The 24,608-nt window shown below is 35.9% G+C and overlaps 1 protein-coding gene across 3 annotated transcripts; it reads right to left on the bottom strand.

Annotated features, from left to right (window-relative positions):
- Window positions 1-6,786: 6,786 nt before the first annotated feature.
- On the bottom strand, window positions 6,787-23,199 carry LOC136224593 (palmitoyl-acyl carrier protein thioesterase, chloroplastic-like). Of its 3 annotated transcripts, XM_066012967.1 has the most exons (5): window positions 22,716-23,190; window positions 21,509-21,648; window positions 21,056-21,169; window positions 18,725-18,793; window positions 6,787-7,165 (listed from the first exon to the last, which is right to left on the bottom strand). In XM_066012967.1, exons 1-5 carry the CDS (start codon window positions 23,034-23,036, stop codon window positions 7,147-7,149), a joined length of 663 nt encoding a protein of 220 aa, XP_065869039.1. In that variant the 5' UTR covers window positions 23,037-23,190; the 3' UTR covers window positions 6,787-7,146. The 3 variants fall into 3 exon arrangements, with proteins under 3 accessions (XP_065869039.1, XP_065869040.1, XP_065869038.1); XM_066012968.1 differs by lacking the exon at window positions 18,725-18,793 and having other exon boundaries at window positions 22,716-23,193; XM_066012966.1 differs by lacking the exons at window positions 6,787-7,165; window positions 18,725-18,793 and adding an exon at window positions 18,866-19,330 and having other exon boundaries at window positions 22,716-23,199.
- Between the last annotated feature and the right edge of the window lie 1,409 nt (window positions 23,200-24,608).

The raw sequence follows: 24,608 nt of genomic DNA, 5'->3' as shown, positions 1-24,608 counted from the left end.
CACTTGCCCCTAAGTAGTGACATCTAGTAAATATAGAGCATTTAGAAAGATCACATCCATAGTCGTAACGCACTTATCGTAATATACATTTCATATTTACACCACTAGACGGCACGCATCAAGTTTTTGGCGCCGTTGCCGGGGATTTATAATTTCCTACAATATTAGACAAAAACGTTTTATTGTTAGTTTAAGAATTTGTAAATATCATTTTCTTTTTGTGAATAATTTATTTTGTTTCTTGATGTTACTAACAATTTTCTTTCCATGGTATGATGTCTTATAATTGTCATCTGTGGGACGACCTCATGGATGACGAATGTTCGCACCAACAATCAACCTCGCAATTTGATGTGGTAATCTCTATGCTTAAAGATATTCATGTAAGATTATCTAACACTGAGGCATATTGTAGGGATTTGGGAAATCAAATTGCCAGATTGCAGTCTCCTCTTGATTCAACCGCGGACGAATCAATTAGAGATACCAATCCGGTGAGTCAAAATGTAAAGTGCGAGTTAATTGAGCCTTCTCAAGGACTATCCCAATACCGAAAGCTCTCTCAGTTGTGAGGAAACGGAGATTCTAATCGATGAGCCGGTTGAGTGTGAACCTATGGAAAAGAATCCAAAACTAGAAGAGTTTGAGATTCCTTCTAACTCGGAATATTTCACTCTTTTTGAACTACCAACGGAGTCAAAGAGGGAGCAAACTAAACTCTTCAATAATTTCTTTAAACATAGTTTTTGGTTTTCATTAAATTTCTTTGAATCTAACAACCCGTTTTGTAGGTACGGATTGTTTATTCAAGAATTTGCATTTCTAACGCGAGTGGAAGCATACACCTAGGAGGAAATGCTAAGTCGAGCTCACCGACTATAACGTAGCGCTTCTTGGGAGGCAATCCAAGCTCGAATAAGGGAGTTTCTGTTCCCAAACCTTTATTTACCGCATTTCATTTTCCCGTGTTGTTTTCGTCTTAACCAACATTTTTACGCTTTCACCCGTGGCCAATAAAATAATCAAAGAAAAACAAATCCCATTAATAAAATCTAAAAGTCCACACGGAGCGTACCCACCAGTACACCCCGCGTAGACGAATGCATGCCCTTATTTTCGCAATAAAAGGCACTTTACGCAGGGCGTACCACTCCTTGCGCCCCACGTGCCCTACATTTTCCGTAGTAAAACGGCTAGAAACTCTGGCACGCGGGACGTCCCTCTTCGTGCGCCCCGCGTATCAGAGTCTCTGCCCAAAAATGACTCAAGTTGCACCTCCTACACGAGGCGTCCCCTGGGGTACGCCGCGCGTAGGGCTTGACCCTTAAGGGTCCTTTTTAGTCTTCTTTATTTTTGTTTTTGTCTTCTTTTCTTTTTGCGACGCCCTTGGAATAGGCGTCATTTTAATAACGCGAAGGGCCGTGCAACCCCGCACTTAACGTTTGTTTTGCACTAACAAAAATAAAAATTAAATAAACAACAAAATAATTAAACTAATTTATTGACTCTTTAAATTTATTCCAACACACTACCTCCTTCGGAAATTAATAAAAGTTCCGTTATTTGTCGTTAAAAATAAAAGCATCGGAACACAAATGATGGTTTAATTAAGGGATTTTAGTCTTGGTTTTGAAGTTAGGGAATTTATGAAAAGCTTAGGTTAGTACTAAACAAAAGCATTGAGTCCTAACCCACATGTCATCTCCATAATGAACGGGATAGTTGAGAATTTGACGAGAACTTGAAAGTACACATTTTAAACCCAATTTGTGAGGTAATTTTGAGCCTAAAGGAGTTCGTACGAGAACTCTATTTTCTTTCACAACTTTTCGAGGGCTTTGACTTCACTCGACTCATAGAATCTGCATCTAATACCGGGTTAAGTACACTTATTTTTGGTAAAAAGTGCAATAGATGATAAAATGAATCCACTTAGGCTAATTCTTTTCTTAAATTATTTTTTTCGTTTTCATTAACTTCTAGGAAACCCCCTCGAGCCTATTAACCGACTTCTTTGCTAACACCCTTTTTAACATTTAACCCTTTTTCAAAAATCGTTTTTGTGCCACTATTAATAAAAAGGAAAAAAAAGGCATTCTCAAGCTCCACCCGAACAATTTTGAAGTATATTTTGCAAAATTCGCTAAGGCCAAAATGAAAACATGGTGCAAATCATAAAACGGTATTTGAACTCGAGTTTCTATAAACCAACCACTAAAAAGCCACCCACATTACAACCCCCTCCGGATTCATTTTTAATATTGCCTAACCATAACATAGGAGGAAAAACCCGGATAAAAATGCAAATTCAACGTGACTTCGAGTAAGTTCAAAGGAGAGTGCAAACACCGTCCCACCAAGATTTGAGCGTAAGAGTGAAATCCCTTGGTGAGGTACTACCGGGTTCTCAAAAGATAATCGACCCCCGTTGATATTACCTATTAAACTTGATCATGGAGGTCTCAAACAAGTTTTTGTACTCAATCGCTTGCGTAGGTGCTCACCGAAACCTTTGCATAAAACCGTAACTTTGAAATCACGCACTTGGTAAAACCAACCATCGGTTTGTTTCTCAATTATCTCAATCCCTTGTCTTTCGATTTCTTTTACTTGAGGACAAGTAAAACTTTAAAGTCCGAGGAGGTTTGATAGGGGCGTTTCGTCCCTATCTTTTAGCGTGATTTACAGTTTAATTTTAGAAGAAATAAATAAGTTTAATCGCAAAAATAGAATGTCTTAATAAAATAACGAAATAAAAATAAATTCCGTACTTTCGGTTAATTTTCCTTGTTTTTGATTAATTTATGAAATAAAACGTCAAGCTAACTCGGCTCTTGAGAATTGTATTTCAGGTACGAACAAGGAGCCAAAATTCATGTCAATATGCAGGGCGTATCACTCAATACGCAGGGCGTATCACTCCATACGCAGGGCGTGAAACATTGAGTCAGAAATAATTGCCTTATCCGCAGGCACCACGTGGATCCAACGCATAATACGCAAGGCGTACCCAACTTACGCAGGGCGTAGAAAGCAATAATTGGCCCAATCATAAATGTCAGACTGCATTTGTCCCCCAAAGTCAACTATCTACACGAGGCGTGTTTCAGGATACGCACGACGTAGATGGTGTAATTCAAGCGCTTTTCAGCCAGGAGCTCAAACACGCGAGGCGTATATCCACATATGCGGGGCGTGGTTGAGATAAGAAGATCCGATTTAGGTCCACATGCAGGAAATTATTGAAGGCATGGGCAGGTACGCGGGGCGTGCTCCACCATACACGAGGCGTATCATGGGAATTCTGAAGAAAATGATGTTGTTCCATGCTTGTACCTTGTGAAGTTACAATTCTACCCCTAGCTTGATGTATAAATAAGAGTGACTAGCACTCATTTAGGGGATCTAGAGCTTACAACTTATTACTTCTTTTCTTAGATAATTATTGTTATTTTAGTTTAGATTCAGATTTTGTAGCATAACTCTCCCACCCCGAGAGCTTGTCCGTTCATTCCGGCGTTCCATTGAAGTTCTGTTTCATCTTCGTTCACCAAGCTCAAGAGTTCCACCTCCAAGTCCTACGAGACGGCCTTGAGTCTGGTTAGCAAGTCCCGAGGGCAGATTCTTCCCTTTTACACTTGCTAATTAGCTTGTACTCTTCCTATGTACTAGGCTTGGTTGTATTCCATATTTCTACTTTCCATATTTATAATCTATGATTTACAACCTTTGTTTCCCTACATGTGTTGATGTTTGTTGCTTGTTTTGATATTTATAACTGATTATTGTGTAGGGGGAACGCGATTTTCGACGCCATTCGGGCCATCTGTAGGGATTCATATAGGTGTTGCCTTACCGGACTGTTTAATCAGAGGTTGAGCCGCTATAATGCTCCGCCACACAAAACTGGGGTTGTTGCTAATAGTAGCTTCAAGGAAAGACGAATTGGGGTAGTACCTTGCTTTGAACACACGAGAAGCCAACGAATCAGGTTTAGATAGTAGTCTCTAACCCTGTTTCCCTAGCAATGCAATATTAAAGAGGTGTAGGCGCTTGAATCCCATACCTCCCGACTGTTTTGGTAAGCAAAAACCTTGCCAAGATTTCTAGTGAATTCTCTTCCCTAAACTACTCGTGCCCCACCAAAAAGCATTCAAGCGGCTTTCCAGATCATCACACAAGGTCTGAGGAAGAAGGAAAAGACTCATTGCATAATTTGGAAGAGCTTGAAGCACCGATTTAATCATAATTTCTTTGCCTGCTTTTGATAGGTGCCTTGATCTCCAACTACAGATCCTTTTCTGAATCATATCCTCCAGGTATCTGAACACTTCCACCTGTCGTCTCCCTATAACTGAGGGCAGTCCCAGGTACTTTCCAACTTTCTGATTCTGTGAAACTCCTAAACTCCTGCTTAAGGAACTACATATCTCCAGGTGAACGTTGTTGCTGAAGGTAATGGAGGATTTATCATAATTGATTTTCTGACCTGAGCCGCGTTTATATTTAGCAAGGCAATCCTTAATTATGTCGCATTCCTCATATGTAGCTTTGAAGAACATATAACTGTCGTCGGCGAAGAATAAATGGGATATAGCAGGGGCTGATCTAGCAACTTTACATCCATGAATTAGGCCCTGGTACTCGCAATGCTTTAGATAGGATGACAAGCCTTCTGCACATATAAGGAAGAGGTAAGAGGAGATGGGATCCCCTTGTCTGAGACCTCTTTGCGGGGTGATTAGACCCATCCTGTGCGATCCACACTGAATACTATACCGAACCTTTGTTACACACTGCATAATCAAGTTCACCCAAACCTCTTCAAACTCGAGCCTTCTAAGCATCAAATCCAAAAACTTCCATTCTACTCTATCATATGCCTTAGACATATCCAGCTTAAGCGATTTGTAAAGGATATCATTAATTCGGTCATTTTCTCAACTACTACTTTTTCATCTTCTTTCTTCATTTATTTTTAAGTTTATTTATATGGCTTCTTTCTCTATAATAGCATTTTCTACCTTAACCATAGATTAGTTCATTTCAAGTAAAATAAACCAAGGGCTGGTGATTCAATATGTCGTTCTACTTGTTGTAAATGAATAATATTAATAGATTAGTTAAATGAGGAACTTAATATGTGAAGTTGGCCGATTCATATTACGTTTAAGAAGTAGAAATCTCATCAATTACGTTTATGCTAGGATTGGAGATATGAAGACATAATTGCTAAATGTGATTCTTCATAATTTGTTTCCTTATTCTTATTCTTAATCATGAGTCAATGCAAAGAGACTTGGGTTGGTAGTTAATGGATCTTAGGAAGACATGAGACTTGACTCAGGTGAATTTTATAGGAAGATACTTTAGATCCTTACAATTTATGCATTTGGGTAAGTTAATGACTGCAAACTGATTGTTCCATATATATCTGGTTATTTCGTGTTGCTTTGCCAAATTGATATCTTTTTTTTCAAATTTACTTCATAGTCTATCTTAAAAAGGATAGACCTATTCAATATCAAACTCATTATTAAGAAAACCCATTGAATTGACTATTCGACCCATAAATTGTTATATTGTTTACTCAATACATGTGGAGATGGTAACCTACTCATTGCTTTATTACTTGTACCTAGTGCACTTCTAGTGCTCACCTTTTAGGACAACAAGTTTTTGGCGCCATTGCCAGGATTGATAAGAAAATTATTTCACTTTTTTATAAACCAGAAAGTTCTGACCTGTTTGCTTTCACTTAGTTATTTTGTACCCTTTCTTTATGGTTGCTCAACCTTCCACTTGATCCCAAAATTATGAGAACACTCATGAGAAGGAATGCAGTTAGACACTTAAGACGAAAAAGGAGGGAAAACTGAGTACCACCAGAACAACATCAAATCGGGAAACCAAAGGAAAATCCTCATGGAAAATCCTCCCTTGAGAATGAAAGACTACTCCAAACCTTCAATTGAGGTAAACTCATCATGTATCACAATACCTGATGAGGGGGAGAACATCTTTGAAATCAAAGCTTTCATGACTCAAATACTTCAAGCAACTATTCAATTTAAAGGCTTACCTAATGAAGATACAAATCCACACATCCAAGATTTTGTTACTATGTGCAATACTTTTTTTTAACAAATAAAGCGGTATCTCATTATATGATTAGGCTTAGACTGTTCCCTTTTTTCTTAAGGGATAAAGCTAAAAGCTAGATGGAAAATTTGCAAGCCGGATCCATTTAAATCAAGTGGTTAAGCTCTTCAATGAGAGAGTTTAGGTTGTAAGTAAAATTGCATATATTATTGCTCTATGATAACCAAGCTACCATTAACATTGTAGCAAATCCATCATGAAAAACTAAGCATCTTAACATATATTGCCAGTAGCTTAGAGAGCATCTTGATTCTGGATTTTTGTGTACACCATTTGTGTCATCACAAAACCACTAGAAGACTTGCTAACAAAGCCTTTAACATATAGGGAAATGACTTTAGCCTTAAGCAAGATGGACATAATTATTAGCACTTTCATCTTGAGAAGGGAGTGTTAGAAGTGTATAAATTCTGTTAGTTAATAGAACGTAGAATTGGCGGTAAAGTTAGATGAGATTGTAATAGCTAAGATGCCATGTGGCATTATATAACTGGTTAGCTAAGAGTTATATAAAGTGTAACTACCTACAGATCGTGATTAATAAAAAATTACCACAAGACACATTATTTTTCTCTCACAACTTCTTTCCATTTCTCTGTGTTTATGAAGATCTTTTAACAAAAATTATTGAACATTTAACTAATTCCTCAAGAAGGAATTTACAATCAGTAATATTATTAATATTATATTTTTTAATAATATTATTTGTTAGAAACAATGAAATAGGTCACCAGTACAATTATTTCATAATAATGAAATATGTTGTGCACAATCTTAAAATCAACATTTAATTAAGATTATTTATTGGTTTCCATAATGTGCTTCCTCTAACTATTTGCTGGCCATTTTCAAGAAGAAGCAAATGCTCCAACTCTACTTCATTCTCATTACTTGTAATGATTTTTGATAGAGATTGCAATACACTATCCATGTTGCATTCCTTCCGAAACTTCAAGTTCATTGCGCAGAGCTTGTGATGCTTCATCAATGGTTGAGGAACACTCTGAAATGAATCAAAAGATAAATTAAAAAAGATACTCATCTCATTGTAAGTCAAAAGTACGAGAAAAGTACAAAAATAAATTCTGTAGTTTGGACGATTTGCAAAGATAGTTCTCGTGGTTTAAAAGTTGGCAAATAGAGGTTTTGTGCAGTTTACAAACTCATTCATTTCGTAAAAAATTGTTATGCTGACTATTTACCCCAAAAGGGAACAATATGGAGCAATTAAAAAGAATGACTTTGCAAATTATCCAAAATATAAGGTTTAAATTTGCAAATTAACTAAACCTCAAGTATTGTTTGACTGAAAAATTGACTTACAAATACTTTAACTTTCATAAAACACAAAACCTCTGTGTGCAAACTTTTAAACCACATGGACTGTCTTTGAAAATTGATCAAATCACATGATTTATTTTTATACTTTTCTCCCAAAATAATGATAGTATACGTCGTAAACAACATTGGCCAACTGAATCAATTCAAGATACTATTTAGGGAACTATTTCTTCAATCATGATTTTTTTTATCTCACCTCTACATGTGCAGCATTGCCATCACTCATCATTTGTCAAGAATTTAAACTGATAGTTAAGGTCTAATAATTCTTTTTATATTAATATCCAAGCACATGTTACCATAATTTTTTAATTTCACCAGTTAATGAGTTTGCGGATTCGAACCCTCAATCATTTAGTTTGAGAACGTTCTGATATCATGTCAATGAACCATTTGAACCAAAAGTTTAAATGTCTAGTTAATACCCAATAATAGTTTTTATATTAATTTCTAACTGAGTAGCTAGTCAAAGACATATGTACATACGTAGGCATTGTGCGGGTCGAATATATCTTATTTGAATTCTTATCACGTGTTTTGCATGTGCTTCCCAAAAGAAAAATAATAAAAACATAAATCTAAGCTTAAAAACATTGTATTCTAAAAAATGTACATGTGTTTTTGGCGTATTACTGGTGAGTGATACACGCATGATGAGAGGAGATAGCGGATTCACAAGTGAGGAGAGAGCTTCATTAATATTAATTTCTACAATTGGCTTATCTTGCCAACACTAGATCTTTAATTGTATCGCTGTGATGTTAAGGGTAAACTGTTGAAACACCTTTCCACGGGATTTTGATTTGACAAAATTAATTAAGTGAAATTAAATATTCTATAACACATTAAGTTTAAATGCTTTGATTTATTGTTACTAATGTGTTTGTTCAATGTTGAGTTTATAATTGTTATAAGACATAAAGATCATAAGGCTCAAGCCCTATAAGGAAGTCAAGGCCCAAGTCAAACAAGCCTAAGATCACTCAGCCCGCGTATCTCCAAAACGCTGCCGTTGAAGTAATGAAACGCATGATGAGCAAAGAAGGATCGAGAAGATCCACGTAGACAACTTCGGTATGAAGCTGCTGAGCTGTCTCGACAAAACGTACAAGACAGCCGCTGACCACAAGACAGCTTCCAGACAAAGTATTTCCTCTTCGAGTAAAGATCAGAAGACACAGCAAGCTGTCTGGTTAACGTTACCCAAAATGGAGGAACATACTGTCACACTGACCGAAGAACAGAAGATGCTGGAATCTGATTGGCTAAGAGAACTGCTGAACAGACTGAGTGAAAGCGACATGAAGCCGTTTCCCTCCAACAGTTATTTCGAAATTTGAAATAACCAGAAGCTCTCACAGCTCTCTATAAATAGAGCATTCAGAATCCACATTCAATGAGAGAACTTTGAGCAAAAGCCGTTACGCTGATCAAACGTGTACAAAAGTTCTCCATCAAAAGCAAAGCAAATTCTTACACTACAAGCTTATTCATTTGTGTAAAAGTCTAGAGTGATTGATCCTCAATCATCTAAGGTGTTCTAGCAATTGTTGTTTAGGACAAATCTTAATCATTTCTAGGAATAGAAAGGAGAGGCTGAGTACTCGGTTTTAAGTACTCAGCGGAGAGATTAGGATTGAGTAGAAGTATAGAGGAAGGTACTCTTGTCATACTCAATTGCTGATATTGTAAAAGGTTTGAGGCTCTACCTTTAAAGAGCTCAGTAGAGGATTTGAAATCTCGGAAGTGTTCCGAGGACAAGACGTAGGCTTAGAAGAAGCCGAACCTGGATAAATCTGCTGAGTGAAGTATTTCTAAACCTTAACTCCTTATTTACATTGCTTGCTTAAAACAAACTAAAACTGACCAAGTAAAAGAGGTCAAGCTGAGTTGTGCGCTGCCAACGAATTAAGTCAGGAATAAACTCTAAGTGCTATTTCCTGACCTAAGCAACGAAACTGACCTAGTCACCAGTTGACTAAGCCAGTGTCTTGTCGATTGATCAGCGCTGCTGTCATATAATCTTTTCTTAAGAAAAAGAAATTTGCCCTACTTAATTAAAAAGGGAAAAATAGTTCCTAACCCCCCCCCCCCTTGGAACTATATTTGCAACCTTACAAGGGACCAACAAGTGGTATCAAAGCTTAAAAGCTCATTACTAAAGGTCTAACAACCTTGAGTTGATCCATACCATGGGCGAAAACAGCACTCGGTTTCTCCCTGAAAACCAGACAACTCAGATATTACCTGAGGGGTTGTCCATTACCAGGCCTCCCCTATTCTTCGGGTCAAACTATACCTTTTGGAAGAATAGGATGAAGAACTTCATTCAAGCTACAAACATGAGTGCCTGGCTATCTATAGTCCAAGGCCCGTTTGTACCTGTGAAAGTTGTTGCTGGCCGGTCAGTTGTTAAAGCTGAGGTTGAATGGACAGAGGATGATCTTAAGAAGCTTCAAAACCATGCTTCAGCTATCAATATGCTTCACTGTGCGCTCGATGCTGCAGAATATAACAAAATCTCAGGTTGTGAGTCGGCACAAGAGATCTGGAAAAAGCTGGAAGTCACCTACGAGGGAACAAACAAAGTAAAAGAATCCAAGGTGAATCAGCAGATGAGACTGTACGAGCTGTTCGAGATGAACAATGATGAGGGCATTTCAGACATGAACGCAAGGTTCACCAACATCATTAATGAGCTCAAGAGACTTGGAAAAATCTTCACAGAGGAAGAACAAGTCAAAAAGATACTCAGGAGTCTTCCAAAAGACTGGCAAGCAAAGAAGACAGCAGTTGAGGAAGCTCAGGATTTAACCATCTACAAATATGACGAACTCATCGGTTCATTGCTGACCCATGAGATATCCATGAAAAACTTTGAGGTGAAGGAAAAATCTGATGACAAGAAGCAGAAGTCACTTGTCATGAAGGCTGACTCCACTGACGGGAGTTCAACTGATGATGAGGAGATGGCTATGTTCACAAGAAAGATGAAGAGGCTGTTCAGGAAGAACGACAAATATTCTAAAAAGCCTTACAAAAAGTTTGATAAGTATAAGGCTGACTCAAGCGATAGCAAATACAGAAAGGATAGCTCAAAGCCCATTACATGCTTTGAGTGCCACCAAGATGGCCATATTAAGTCAAACTGCCCCACGCTGAGGAAAGACAAGAAAAGTGGGAAGAAGGCAATGGTGGCTACTTGGAGTGACAGTGATGAATCTTCATCAACAGAAACTGAGGCCACCGAGTCAGCGAAGATATGCTTTATGGCTGACGAACTTGCTGAGCCATGCATTTCTGAGCATGCTGACCAATCTGATGAGTTAGATAATGAAGAGCAATCTAATGAGGTAATCTCACTCTCTCAACTCAGAAATGAAATGGGTAATGCCCTGAGTGATCTCTATACACTTGTTAAAAAGTGTAACAGGAAGATTAAAGCACTCAACCGGCGCTGTGATGAAGTAGAAGAGGTCAAACTGAGTGACCTCAGATACCTTCTTCAAGACAACTCAGTTTTGCATGAAAATATGAAAATCATTCATGAGTCTGTCTCTGAAGTCCAGTCAGTTTCAAAGAAACTGAGGAAGGATGTCACAACCATTCAGAACCAATTAAAGGTTCCAAACAAAAACAATTTTCCGCTGAGAACTCAGTATCAAGGTACACAGTACCAAGGTACTCAGCAGAGACGAAATCCCCAGCGAAAAGTCCAATGTGACTTTTGTGGGAAGTTAGGACACACTACTAAAGTGTGCTGGCACGCTCAGCACTGGGGTGCTGACAAGTCAGTAAAAAATCCTAAACAGAAGGTCAGTTGTGACTTCTGTGGAAAGAATGGTCATACTGTCCATGTATGTCGCCATAAAATAAAATATGATGCTATACCTGTTGCACCTAACAAGTCAGGACCCAAAAAGAATTGGGTACCTAAAAGTAACTAGTTACAATGCAGGTAAGCCTGAGATGTGCCGAGAAGTCAAAGATGTGGTATATTGACAGCGCATGCTCAAGGCATATGACGGGTGATGAAACTCAGTTCATCACGTTTGAACGTAAACGAGGAGGGAGTGTAAGTTTTGGAGACAACAAGAAGGATAAGATAGTAGGCTCAGGAATCATCGGAGGTAACCCTACTATTGAATCTGTCTCCCTAGTCAGCGGACTCAAATATAACTTACTCAGCGTAGCTCAGCTATGTGACAATGGGAGAAAAGTTATATTTGATACTACTGGATGTAAAATATACGAGTGTAAAACTAATGAGTTAATTTTAACTGCCCCTCGGATAGATAATGTCTTTATGCTAGACTTAGAGAAAAAGTTTTCAAAAACTGTGTGCTTAGTAACAAAGGAAGAAAATTCCTGGCTATGGCACAGGAGACTTGGTCATGTAAGCATGGACCTCCTGGCCAAATTAGCAAGAAAGCAATTGGTTGAGGGACTGCCTGAACTTAAATTTCAAAAAGATCAATTATGCCATGCTTGCCAAGCTGGAAAACAAACCAAGCAATCTTTTCACAGTAAAAACATTGTCTCAACTAAGCGTCCGTTAGAAATGCTACACTTGGATCTCTTTGGTCCAGTCCAGCCGCTGAGTCTGGGTGGAAGAAGGTTTTCCTTGGTTATTGTAGATGATTTCTCTCGGTACACATGGGTTATCCTGCTGACCAGTAAGGATGAGACCTTTGAGACATTTTCAAACTTGGTTAGAAAAATTGAAAATGAGAAAGACCTAAAATTAGCTCATATCCGTAGTGATAACGGTGGAGAATTCAAAAACCAAAAGTTTGTTGAATTCTGTGAAGCCAGCGGCATTGACCATAATTTCTCTGCTCCTAGAACGCCTCAGCAAAATGGGGTTATTGAAAGGAAGAACAGAACTCTGGTTGAGATTGCCAGGACAATGCTGGATGAGCATAGGCTTCCAAAGTATTTTTGGGGAGAAGCTGTTAACACAGCATGCTATATTCTGAATAGGGCTCTAGTTAGACCTATACTTAAGAAAACCCCTTATGAACTTTGGAAAGGACGAAAGCCCAACATTGGATACTTTCGTGCATTTGGCTGTAGATGCTTTATTTTAAATACCAAAGATAGCTTAGCCAAATTTGATTCAAAAGCTGATGAGGCTATCTTTCTAGGCTACTCAACAAACAGCAAAGCATACAGAGTTTTTAATAAGAGAACTCAAGTATTAGAAGAATCTATACATGTGCAATTCGATGAAACTGACCCTGCAGGAAGATACCAGCCGCTGATAGAAGATGAACCAAACTCAGCACCTGCTGATCAAGAACCAGCTACTGAGTCCTTCACAAAACGGCTGACCAAGAGTAAGAGTGAACCTAATATTACTTTCACTGACCAATCTACTTCTGCAGAGAATGTTGAAACACAGATAGAACAAGACATAAATCTACCCAAGGAGATAAGAGTCCCAAGAGGGCATTCAGAAAATGCAATTCTCGACTCAGCTGGAAATACGATGATGACAAGAAATCAACTAAGGAAGTATCTCGGCAATGTAGCTTTTGTCTCAGTACAGGAGCCGAAGAACTTTGCCGAAGCTGAGGATGACGAATTCTGGATGAATGTCATGCAAGAGGAACTCAATCAGTTCAGGAGGAATAATGTGTGGGAACTAGTGCCACATCCTAGGAGCCAAAAGACCATTGGAACGAGATGGGTCTTCAGGAACAAGCTGGATGAACAAGGAAACGTAGTCAAAAACAAGGCAAGACTTGTAGCTCAGGGCTACAGTCAGCAAGAAGGTATTGACTACGGTGAGACCTTTGCCCCAATGGCAAGGCTAGAAGCAATTAGGATTTTATGTGCATATGCATCGTATATGAATTTTAAACTGTTTCAAATGGATGTTAAAAGTGCATTTCTTAATGGAGTAATAAACGAGGAGGTCTATGTCAATCAGCCTCCAGGGTTTGAGGATTCTAAGTTCCCAAACCACATTTACAAACTCAAAAAGGATCTGTATGGCCTCAAGCAAGCACCACATGCTTGGTATGAGAGGCTGACCAACTTCTTACTGACTAGAGATTATGTCAGGGGTCAAGCTGATACAACCTTATTCATTAAGAGAAAGGGTAAAGATACCCTGCTGGCACAAATATATGTAGATGACATTATATTTGGTGCTACTAATGAATCTATGTGCAAGGAATTTAGCAAACAAATGCAGACTGAATTCGAAATGTCAATGATGGGAGAACTCAACTTCTTCCTCGGACTTCAAATTAAACAAGGAAAGAATGGCATATTCATCAGTCAGGCTAAATATGCCAAGGAGATATTGAAGAAATATGAACTAGAACATTGTAAGCCAATATCCACTCCTATGGGCACTGACACTGTCCTCTGTGCTGATGAAAATGGTAAGTCAGTAGACAGCAAGTTATACCGAGGTATGATTGGCTCTTTACTTTACTTAATAGCAAGTAGGCCAGACATTGAGTTCTCAGTATGTTATTGTGCTAGATATCAAGCTAACCCTAAGGAATCCCATTACATAGCTGTAAAAAGGATCCTTAGATATTTGCAAAGCTCAGTAAATGCAGGTTTGTGGTATCCAAATACTCATGACTTTACACTCATTGGATACACTGATGCTGACTATGGACGAGACAAGCTGGAAAGAAAAAGCACCTCTGGAGGATGCCATTTCCTAGGAAGCTGTCTTATATCTTGGTTCAGCAAGAAGCAGGCGTCAGTAGCCCTGTCCACAACTGAAGCTGAGTACATTGCTGCTGGAAACTGTGTTGCTCAAGTCCTATGGATTAAGCAACAGCTTGAAGATTATGGTGTTCAAACAAAGACAATTGAAGTCAAATGCGACAACAAGAGTGCAATTGACCTCTCAAAGAACCCAATCCAGCACAGCAGGATGAAGCATGTCAGCATAAGGCATCACTTCATCAGAGATCATGTACTCAAGAAAGAAATTAAGCTGACTTATGTGCCAACAGATGAGCAACTTGCTGATATCTTTACAAAGCCTCTAGCACGAGAGCAATTTAGCATACTGAGAGAAGCCATTGGTATGTTTAATCCACTGTCTTAAATTCCTAAGTAAAAATGTGATATGATGCATGCTGAATGAATGTTAACATGCTGAGTATTTTAAAGAGTATCTGTCAAAATCACATGCCCAGAAATAAATGCACACTGAGTGAGTTATCTCATGCCGAGTAACTAAACCTCTACACCTATCCGTTGAACAAAACTGACTACTCAGAATACGAAACGTTTATACCAACAAACGCTGAGTAAAGGTAATCATTTGCATTTAATGCAACCGCACGCGTAATGACACATGTACTGCGCATGCACCGAATACGTCTTAAAAGTGTCATAAATGTCAAGGTTTTCTGTCGATTGGACAACCTAAGGGCAAAACAGACCTAAATTCAAACGCAAATCCAAGTTACAAATCTATAAATAGTGGATATTAACCCACTACCTTCTCTTTATGCGCACTGAACTTTAGAAAGCTTCAGAATTTTCCTTAAGCACTTAAGAGCTTCAGAACTTCAAAAAAAATGTCCTTAAACAAAAGTACCTTCTCTCCAACCCTCAAATCCACTGATCAGGCTGGTCCTTCAACCAGCATGGTAAGAAGGGTGATCAAAGTACACTCTTGGGCCAAGAGTCAAGAAGTACTAAGGAGCCGATACTTTCCTTCTGGCTTCGTCTCTTCTGAGAAACCATTCTGTGAATGGATAGAAAAGAACAAATGGAAAGGTCTCTTCTCTCTTTCCGGACAAACCTATCCCACGATAGTGAGAGAATTCTACTCCAACCTGCACGTTGATGCAGATGACTCTGACTACTTAGAGACCACAGTTAAAGGTTAAAAGATAGTGATAACTCCTGAATATCTAGCAACACTGCTAGATATACCAAATACAGGGATCCAGTTCAGGACAACAAAGGAGCCAATACCAAAAGCCATCGCAGAAAAGATGAAGGGGTTCTGTAAACCCAGAGACTACAAAGGAGAAGTACCCAGCACCTGCATGGGCAAAAATCAGAAGATGGTCCACTTCATGCTGACCAACTTCATCTTTCCTAAACTCAGCTCACCCTCATCCGCCTCCAACTTTGAACAATGCTTCATCTGGCACATGCTGACCAGCACTCCATTCAATCTTCCTGTCTTTTTGGTCGGGGCTTTTCAACGAAGTGGAAGGAAGCTCCGTTTGGGTTCTCTCATCACCAAGATAATACAGGACAAGAATATAGAGACTGTAGGTGAAATAAGTTCATCAGGAAGTGTTATCACTGCAGGTCTGCTGAATGGACTATCACATAGTCAACCCCTGAAAGGATATGACGGAAATGGAAGCACTGAAAAGGAGGATATTATGGCTGAGACTGAGCAACCCATTGGAGAAATGGAAAATCTAACAGATCTGGATGATGCTATAGCTCATGTTATGGCTGAAACTGCTCAAACTAATGAGGGTACAGAACCAACAGATGAACCTCAAACTGAGAAGAAGAAGAAAAAGGGAACCTGCTCGAAGGATATTCGTACTGTCCCACGAAAGGTAAGGCTAATGGAAAGAAACAAGAAGAAAGCTGATCAGGACCTAGCTGAGTCAGCTCAGAAGAAAATGAGAACAGAAGAAGAAACTGTCGCTGAGCCCAACATTACTCAAGGGAGGACTTCACAAAAACAAGCATATGTTCCTCAAAGTGAGAAACAAGCCAAAACCCCTGCTAGTCCAAAAGAAGCTCAACTCCCACCTCACAGCAACTCAGCACCTGAAGACAACACACCCCGTAGTCCTGTTGCTACTCAAGGCACTCAGTGCGAGCCCACTCCTGCCAAATTTGCACACCTAGGTGCTACTGAATCAGGACGGCGTGTCATTGCCTCAGCTAACAATCTGCTTCAAGAACAAGCTCATCCTCCACCAAACCATGACCAGTCATCTCATCCACCTGTAACTAACCAAATTCTGCGTGAAATCCATGACTTGATCAACCACTTCTCTTCGGTTCAGACGCAGCAACCAACACAAGCTCAGATGTCCAAGATGACCGCACTCATGTTGACTATAGTCAATCACATGAATTCGTTAGAGGGTCAAATTCGTCTGCTGCAAGAACAAGCCAAGTCTCCTGCCCCCACCGTAAATTTGCCTACTGCTGATGCTGGCAAAACGGGGGAGAAAAGTGGCAACTAAGGAGAAGGAACTCTAAGTTAGAAACTAGAGAGTTAGAAGTTAACTCTAAGTTAGAAACTAGAGAGTTAGAAGTTAGGAATAAGAATTTTTTATGCCTTGTCCTTACCTTTCTTTTTGTTTTAAAAATTCAATATGCCTAACTTCTGTTACTTTTGGAATACTTGCATTACTATTTAACTATTAGTTATCCATCCTTCAAATGCTAAGTATTATATGGAATGCATGCTGCGTTTAAAAAAATTAATGTTTGGACTTGTCCAATATAAACCATTGACAAATAAATTACTCAGCGCTACGCTCTCTCATTACTTCCGCTGAATGCTGAGTAAAATAGAATATGTCCCATAAGCTGACCTATACCTGAAAACTGACCTTAGACTTATTCAATTAAACCTTAGAATGTTTAGAATAAAACAAAGTCAGTAGCTCAGCCCTTACGGGGGAGTTCACTTAATTAAAAAGGTCAACTATCATGGGGGAGCTCAAAGCTGAGTTCCTTGCTGATTAGTTTTGCCAACATCAAAATGGGGGAGTTTGTTGAAACACCTTTCCACAGGATTTTGATTTGACAAAATTAATTAAGTGAAATTAAATATTCTATAACACATTAAGTTTAAATGCTTTGATTTATTGTTACTAATGTGTTTGTTCAATGTTGAGTTTATAATTGTTATAAGACATAAAGATCATAAGGCTCAAGCCCTATATGGAAGTCAAGGCCCAAGTCAAACAAGCCCAAGATCACTCAGCCCGCGTATCTCCAAAACGCTGCCGTTGAAGTAATGAAACGCATGCTGAGCAAAGAAGGATCGAGAAGATCCACGTAGACAACTTCGGTATGAAGCTGCTGAGCTGTCTCGACAAAACGTACAAGACAGCCGCTGACCACAAGACAGCTTCCAGACAAAGTATTTCCTCTTCGAGTAAAGATCAGAAGACACAGCAAGCTGTCTGGTTGACGTTACCCAAAATGGAGGAACATACTGTCACACTGACCGAAGAACAGAAGATGCTGGAATCTGATTGGCTAAGAGAACTGCTAAACAGACTGAGTGAAAGCGACATGAAGCCGTTTCCCTCCAACGGTTATTTCGAAATTTGAAATAACCAGAAGCTCTCAGAGCTCTCTATAAATAGAGCATTCAGAATCCACATTCAATGAGAGAACTTTGAGCAAAAGCCGTTACGCTGATCAAACGTGTACAAAAGTTCTCCATCAAAAGCAAAGCAAATTCTTACACTACAAGCTTATTCATTTGTGTAAAAGTCTAGAGTGATTGATCCTCAATCATCTAAGGTGTTCTAGCAATTGTTGTTTAGGACAAATCTTAATCATTTCTAGGAATAGAAAGGAGAGGCTGAGTACTCGGTTTTAAGTACTCAGCGGAGAGATTAGGATTGAGTAGAAGTATAGAGGAAGGTACTCTTGTCATACTCAATTGCTGATATTGTAAAAGGTTTGAGGCTCTACCTTTAAAGAGCTCAGTAGAGGATTTGAAATCTCGGAAGTGTTCCGGGGACAAGACGTAGGCTTAGAAGAAGCCGAACCTGGATAAATCTGCTGAGTGAAGTATTTCTAAACCTTAACTCCTTATTTATATTGCTTGCTTAAAACAAACTAAAACTGACCAAGTAAAAGAGGTCAAGCTGAGTTGTGCGCTGCCAACGAATTAAGTCAGGAATAAACTCTAAGTGCTATTTCCTGACCTAAGCAACGAAACTGACCTAGTCACCAGTTGACTAAGCCAGTGTCTTGTCGATTGATCAGCGCCGCTGTCATATAATCTTTTCTTAAGAAAAAGAAATTTTCCCTACTTAATTAAAAAGGGAAAAATAGTTCCTAACCCCCCTTGAAACTATATTTGCAACCTTACAAGGGATCAACATAAACTTTCTTTTGGAGGAAAATGATAAAAATATTTGTATATACCTTATCCCATAAAGATATAATTGCATGATAAAAAATAGTTTAAAATATTCATCCAGCTATGTTGTGATGGTAGGTTTACCTCAAGAATCCAATTAATGTATTTGACGTTGTTGACATGTTGATTGGCATCAAGGTCATTCCACCCCGGCTATACTTGCGAAAAATAGAAATACTAATTACTTGTTATTTTTAGAACAATAGTGTTAGAGATAATAATAAAAATAATAATGACTATTTTTTGAACATTGTCTATCAATTTAAGGAACTGTCATATATATTTTGAACAGTGGAGCCCAAAATAGAGAGTCTGAAGGTGCAATTATTGCAACATTTCTCAGAGACAAAAAGACGTCTCTAAAACCACCTCTTTGAAGATAAATTCCTATAGTCGGGGTTGCAACGGAGCCCGTGCACCCCTCCCACTGTCACTTTATATCTTTAAATGTTCCTGATTATTATCTAGAAATTATATTGCATCAATTATGTGAAGAAAAAGTTAACGAAACTTACTTTCAATTCTGTACAAGAAAAATCTGTTGTATTAATATTAAGTTGTGACGGTTTTTGGATAATATTATTAAGAATAAGTGTACTATATTCCATCATATGAGGAGCCAACTCTTCTTTGACTTTGTCGCTGAACTTTGATAATTTTCTTGTCTTTTTGTTCATCAACACGAATTGACTGAATATATATATATATATATATATAAAAAATTTAATCAAATTGTACTATGGTTAAAGTATGATAAGTATACACATGTCATAAATTGAATGAAAGAGGGATAAGAAGATAGGAGAATGGAGACAACATATTTTGTCCCAAAAGAAATTTCAAAGCATCTCCATTCATACATATGTAGTGGTTTTCACCTGGTCAGTGACTGACCAAGTGAATATGGTCAATCACCATTAGATCTAAGCTAATTAAAATTCTATGGTGAAGATTAAAATTATCGTAAGGCTTAGATTCATCCCTGTTAGATTTAATGGTGAGTGACCAAATTCACTTGGTCAGTCACTGACCAGGTGAAAACCACCACATACCTATAACCACTAATACATATATCACATCAGAGACACATCATCATTGTGAGATACTTAAAAAAACTTAATTTCATTAAGTTATCTATTCCACTAGTTAAACTTTACAACTATTCAATCATATAAGACCCACCGATTAATTAAACTATATATTATATTATTTAATAAAATAAAATAAAAATTATAAAGGCTGGTGGTTGGCTTTAACAGTTAAAATGTTTAAGTAAGAACAAAGGGTGAAATTCGCCCGTAAACTTGGCATGTTAGGTCAATCTATCCCAAATTAATTTTTGATTATTAACTCAGTCCTTAAAGTTGGTATTAAGGGTCAAATAAATCCATGGTCAAATCAGCACTAAAAATATAATATATTTTTTATATCTAAACTTTATAATGTTTACATTTTGATACTTGAAATTTATTTTTATACTTAAAATGTGTTGAAGCTATACAAATAAAAGAAATCTCTAAAAATCCATCGAACTATGGATCACGAATAATTAATTCTGACACTCTCGAAATAGAGACAAAAAAACTCACTAAATCCCTCAAACTAGTATTATTGCATCGATATTCCGTATTGGCGCATAAAGAAATGCACTGACGCTAAAGCGTTATGCGGTTGTGCAGAATATAATAGTTTTTATGTATAAAAATAGATTTCAGGTATCAAAATATAAACATGATAAAGTTCAAATATCAAAAATATATTATACTTTTCGGGCTGATTTGATTATGGGTTAGTTTGACCCTTATCACAAAATTTAAGGACTAAGTTGATACTGAAAGATTGATTTCGGCTAAATTAACCCTTCATACTAAGTTGAAGGGCAGTGATGAAGCTCTTAGCCTAGTGGTTGAGAGCTTACCTATGCCTTGGGAGGTCATGGGTTCGAATCACATCCGGGTCTGGTGGAGATTTTTCTTTCTTCTTTAATGTAAGCGCATTGCGCAAATTTTTTTTTAAAAAAAAAATACTAAGTTGAAGGGCGAATTTGACCATTTATTCGTTTAAGTAACCGTTCAATACCTATTAAAGGGTCGACTTAAATTGACTTTTTTCTAAATTAGAAATAATTTTACTGTGGTCCGAATATAAGTGGAACCATTAATAAAAAAACATGACACGTCAACATATTATTTGCACACTATCCTTTTAATTTCTTGGACTTAATTTGACTTGTTTCGAAATTAAAGAGAAATTTTATTATGTTACAATAGAATCGGAATTAACATATAAATTGATAAAGAAAAATTCTACTGTAAACTTGAATCAGTATTAGTCCAGTTAGAAATTTTCTAATTATGAAGTTCTCATTCGCAGATCTACTTAAATCCGAACCACTGAAAATAAAATGAAATATACCTGGTTGCTTGAGCTAAAACATCACCGGTGTTCCTATCACGAATAACCCAATCATGGCCTAGTCCATTTTTACCTAATGGATACATCCATGTCTCTACTTGAACAACATCAAGCCTATATAAACAAAAATAAATAGCAATAATAAATAATATGTTTTATTTATTAAATTGTTACATTTTATCATAAAAGAAATGAATGCGGTCAAAAATCATAAAAGAAAAACCTATTCTCAAATTTTATTCGTTTCCGATAATTTATTTTTAATCACATTAAACACTTGATAATAAAAAAACTAATTTTAAACATAAAATTCGATTACAAAAATAATTCATTTCATTTATTTTCAAAATTTATATTTTCAATAGTTAATATATATATATATATATAGTATTTAATTTATCTATTATAAAAAATTGTAAAACAATAATTTTAACTGTAAAAAGAATAAATTACCAAGAAGGGTATCGATCCACGACAATTTGCAAAGAAGAGAGGACCCAAATCAAATCTTTTTTGGACATTTCTCGTGTTACACCCAAAATATGACCATCTGCCATTATTCCTGTTATTCTTCCATGGTTTATTGCACTATCCTTCATACATAAAAATAAAAATCTAATTAATTAATAATCATCGTTAACGTTTCTAATCAAAATTAATTTTATCGAGACATTATCGAAAATTTAAAAATACTAATTTAACTGCTATTTAACTGTCATATCAGATTTTTTAAATAGTAATCATGTTTATAATATTTAGCATGTTACTAATACTAAAAAAAAGTTATTATTTTTTTTTGTTAAAATCCTAAAACAAAGTCTGACGAATAAATTGATTCAAAAAAAAAAGTCTGACGAATAAATTAATCGCACAATTTTTTTTATCAAAATATCTTTTATGTTTTTGCTAAAAAAAATATCTAGAATGTTTACATTGTTACTAATATAATTACAAAAAATTACACGGACATTCGTGGCCCTAGATAAGGTTGTAAAAAAATGATAGACAATATGTGTTATATTATCTAAATAATAATATAAAACATATATATATTTATTTATATTCTTAAAATCGTGTAAAAACACATTTGAACAAAAATATCATTAAAACAATTGAAACAAGTAAAAAATAATATCCTTAAATAATATAATTAGCTGAAAATTATGAAATATTGTCCTTAAAGTCTTAAAATCGTACCATGTCAACTAATATAGAATGAAATTAAATAAAAATATCCGAAAATAATAAACAAAAATTATCAAAAACCACGTGATTATGTTAAAAACGAATTGTAATAAAGTAATCAATGAAATAATGAAAGACAAAACATAGGCGATCCAAGCTGCCTTATTGTTAAACACTACCACTAGATCTTCCTCTGGCCAAAATTTCGACATGCCGGTTCTTTTCCACATTTAGATATATACACGGATAGATCCAGGGGTTTACAGGGGCTTGAGATCGCGCAAAAATGCTAAAAGTTCTATGGAAATTATGATTGCGGTTTTATTTTTTTTTTTATACAAAAGTATTAAAAAAACTATCAATTTAGCACTCATAAATTACGATAAGAACCCTTCTAGCTAAATCTTGAATCCATCACTATATATATATATATAAAATTTAAAAATAAATAAAAAATAAAGGAAATGAAATGGACCTGTAAATAACTCATCAAGGCAGCAATGGAAGCTTTTCTATCAAAGCCAATTTCAAAAGATTTAATAGTAAGATTTTGACAGTAAACAAGACCATCTTCCACCAATCTTCCAACTCTAAAATCATTTGATTTTGATTTTACAAATTGCATTTCCTCCATTGCTGTTCCTGCTCTGCAACTCAACTTCTTCATCTTATTACACTGAATTTTCGAGAATGACGATGACGATGATGATGAAAGAGTAGTATTGATTTTTTCGATTTCCTGGGAATTCAAATTTTTGTTAAATATCAGAGAACCACAAGCAGTAGCAGAAGCCATAGTTGTTATTACTACTCAAAATTGGAAGTTTCAATGACAATATTTCCTTTTGGTTAAGAAATTATAAGGAAGGATTTCATTTATAAGGGGAAAATTTGAACTATCTATCTATGACTATTATTATTGTATATATATTTTATTGGGAAAAGTTTAAAACACATCTTACATTTTTGGGTTTTAATATTTTGACAACTTTGATATTTATTGGAAGTATATGTGATTTTGGATATGTTAGAAAAAAAAGAAATATTTCTTAATAATACTGTTTAAGTCAGAAAGAAATTTAGAGAAAACAAATATTGCACTAAAAGAGAGAATTTAAAATTATAGTCAAGATAGAATTTGTTGTCTTCTCAAGGGTATTTGTTTCAACTTTTCGGATGAACGTTTAACATGTCAATCCAAATCGTAGGAAATATGTTTTTAATTAGATTTATATAATTATAGCATTTAGTTGGAAAATGCAGCACTTTAGAGCTTTTCATGAAGAAATATTTATAGTTATTTGTTATTGAAAATTATATGCTTATTTCCACAAAAATATGTTTCTTACTTAACATTATTTCTATTTCTATAACATGATTACTGAAAGAACAATGTTTTGTTGCGTTCAATAATTTTTTTTATATTTTTTTTATTTAAATTGTTTTTATTAAATTGTGTAATACATTTTTTATTTTATAATTTATTTGTTGATTAATTTAAAACATGTCCTTATTATACATTTTAAATATTAACAACAATAATTCAATAAAATTTTACCAAACACTAATAATTAAACCTCTAATAACAAACAATTAACATCAATAAGGAACAGCTTTAGTTTACTGCAACCGGAAACAGGAAACAGCTAACAATAACAATTATTAACTTAAAAACTGCCAGGTCATCATTCTCATCTTTTCCTTATTTTCACTTTAAAAAATTAATTATGGGAGAAAATAGGAAAATAAAACCTGCAATTTGATGCATTTGAGAAAAAAAAAAGTAGAGGTATTAAAAAAATTAAGGGTCAAATACATAAATATCATAAATAACTACAAAATTATAACTCAATCATATTATCAAACTTAATTCTTAATATGTCATTATTTTCTATATATTACAAATAAAGTATGATTTTACACCCTAATTTAAAAATTCTAGATCCAATTCATAAATCCTGAACCCTATAAATTTTAATCCTTAAAATATATTAAAAATACTGATTTTATTAGTTTGACATAAATCAAAATCATTACTTCATATAGTTATATATAATTTTTTAAATCTGAATTTCTATGTAAATTTCCCAAAAATGACACTTTTGAATTTTCCATTATTCTAGAATAAATAGTTTATGTTTGGTCTCCATTTGATTACGTCAATGCAGGGCAGCCCACGAGTCCATATACATATTTAATTATATGGACTATATACTATATAGTCTCCTTAAAAAATACAAAAATATCCAATCATTTATTATTTTATATATTTTATTATGCCTAATATATGATTTTTCTAATTTAAAAGCTCCCTTTTAAGTAGATCGATTGACTAAGAACTTTCAGTAAGACTGTTTTAACTTTATCC

This window comes from Euphorbia lathyris, chromosome 3 (assembly GCF_963576675.1).
Source record: "Euphorbia lathyris chromosome 3, ddEupLath1.1, whole genome shotgun sequence".
In the NCBI taxonomy this organism is placed as follows: Eukaryota; Viridiplantae; Streptophyta; class Magnoliopsida; order Malpighiales; family Euphorbiaceae; genus Euphorbia; species Euphorbia lathyris.
The sequence above is the reverse complement of the archived record's forward strand: the minus strand, read 5'-3'. Positions and strand labels throughout refer to the sequence as shown.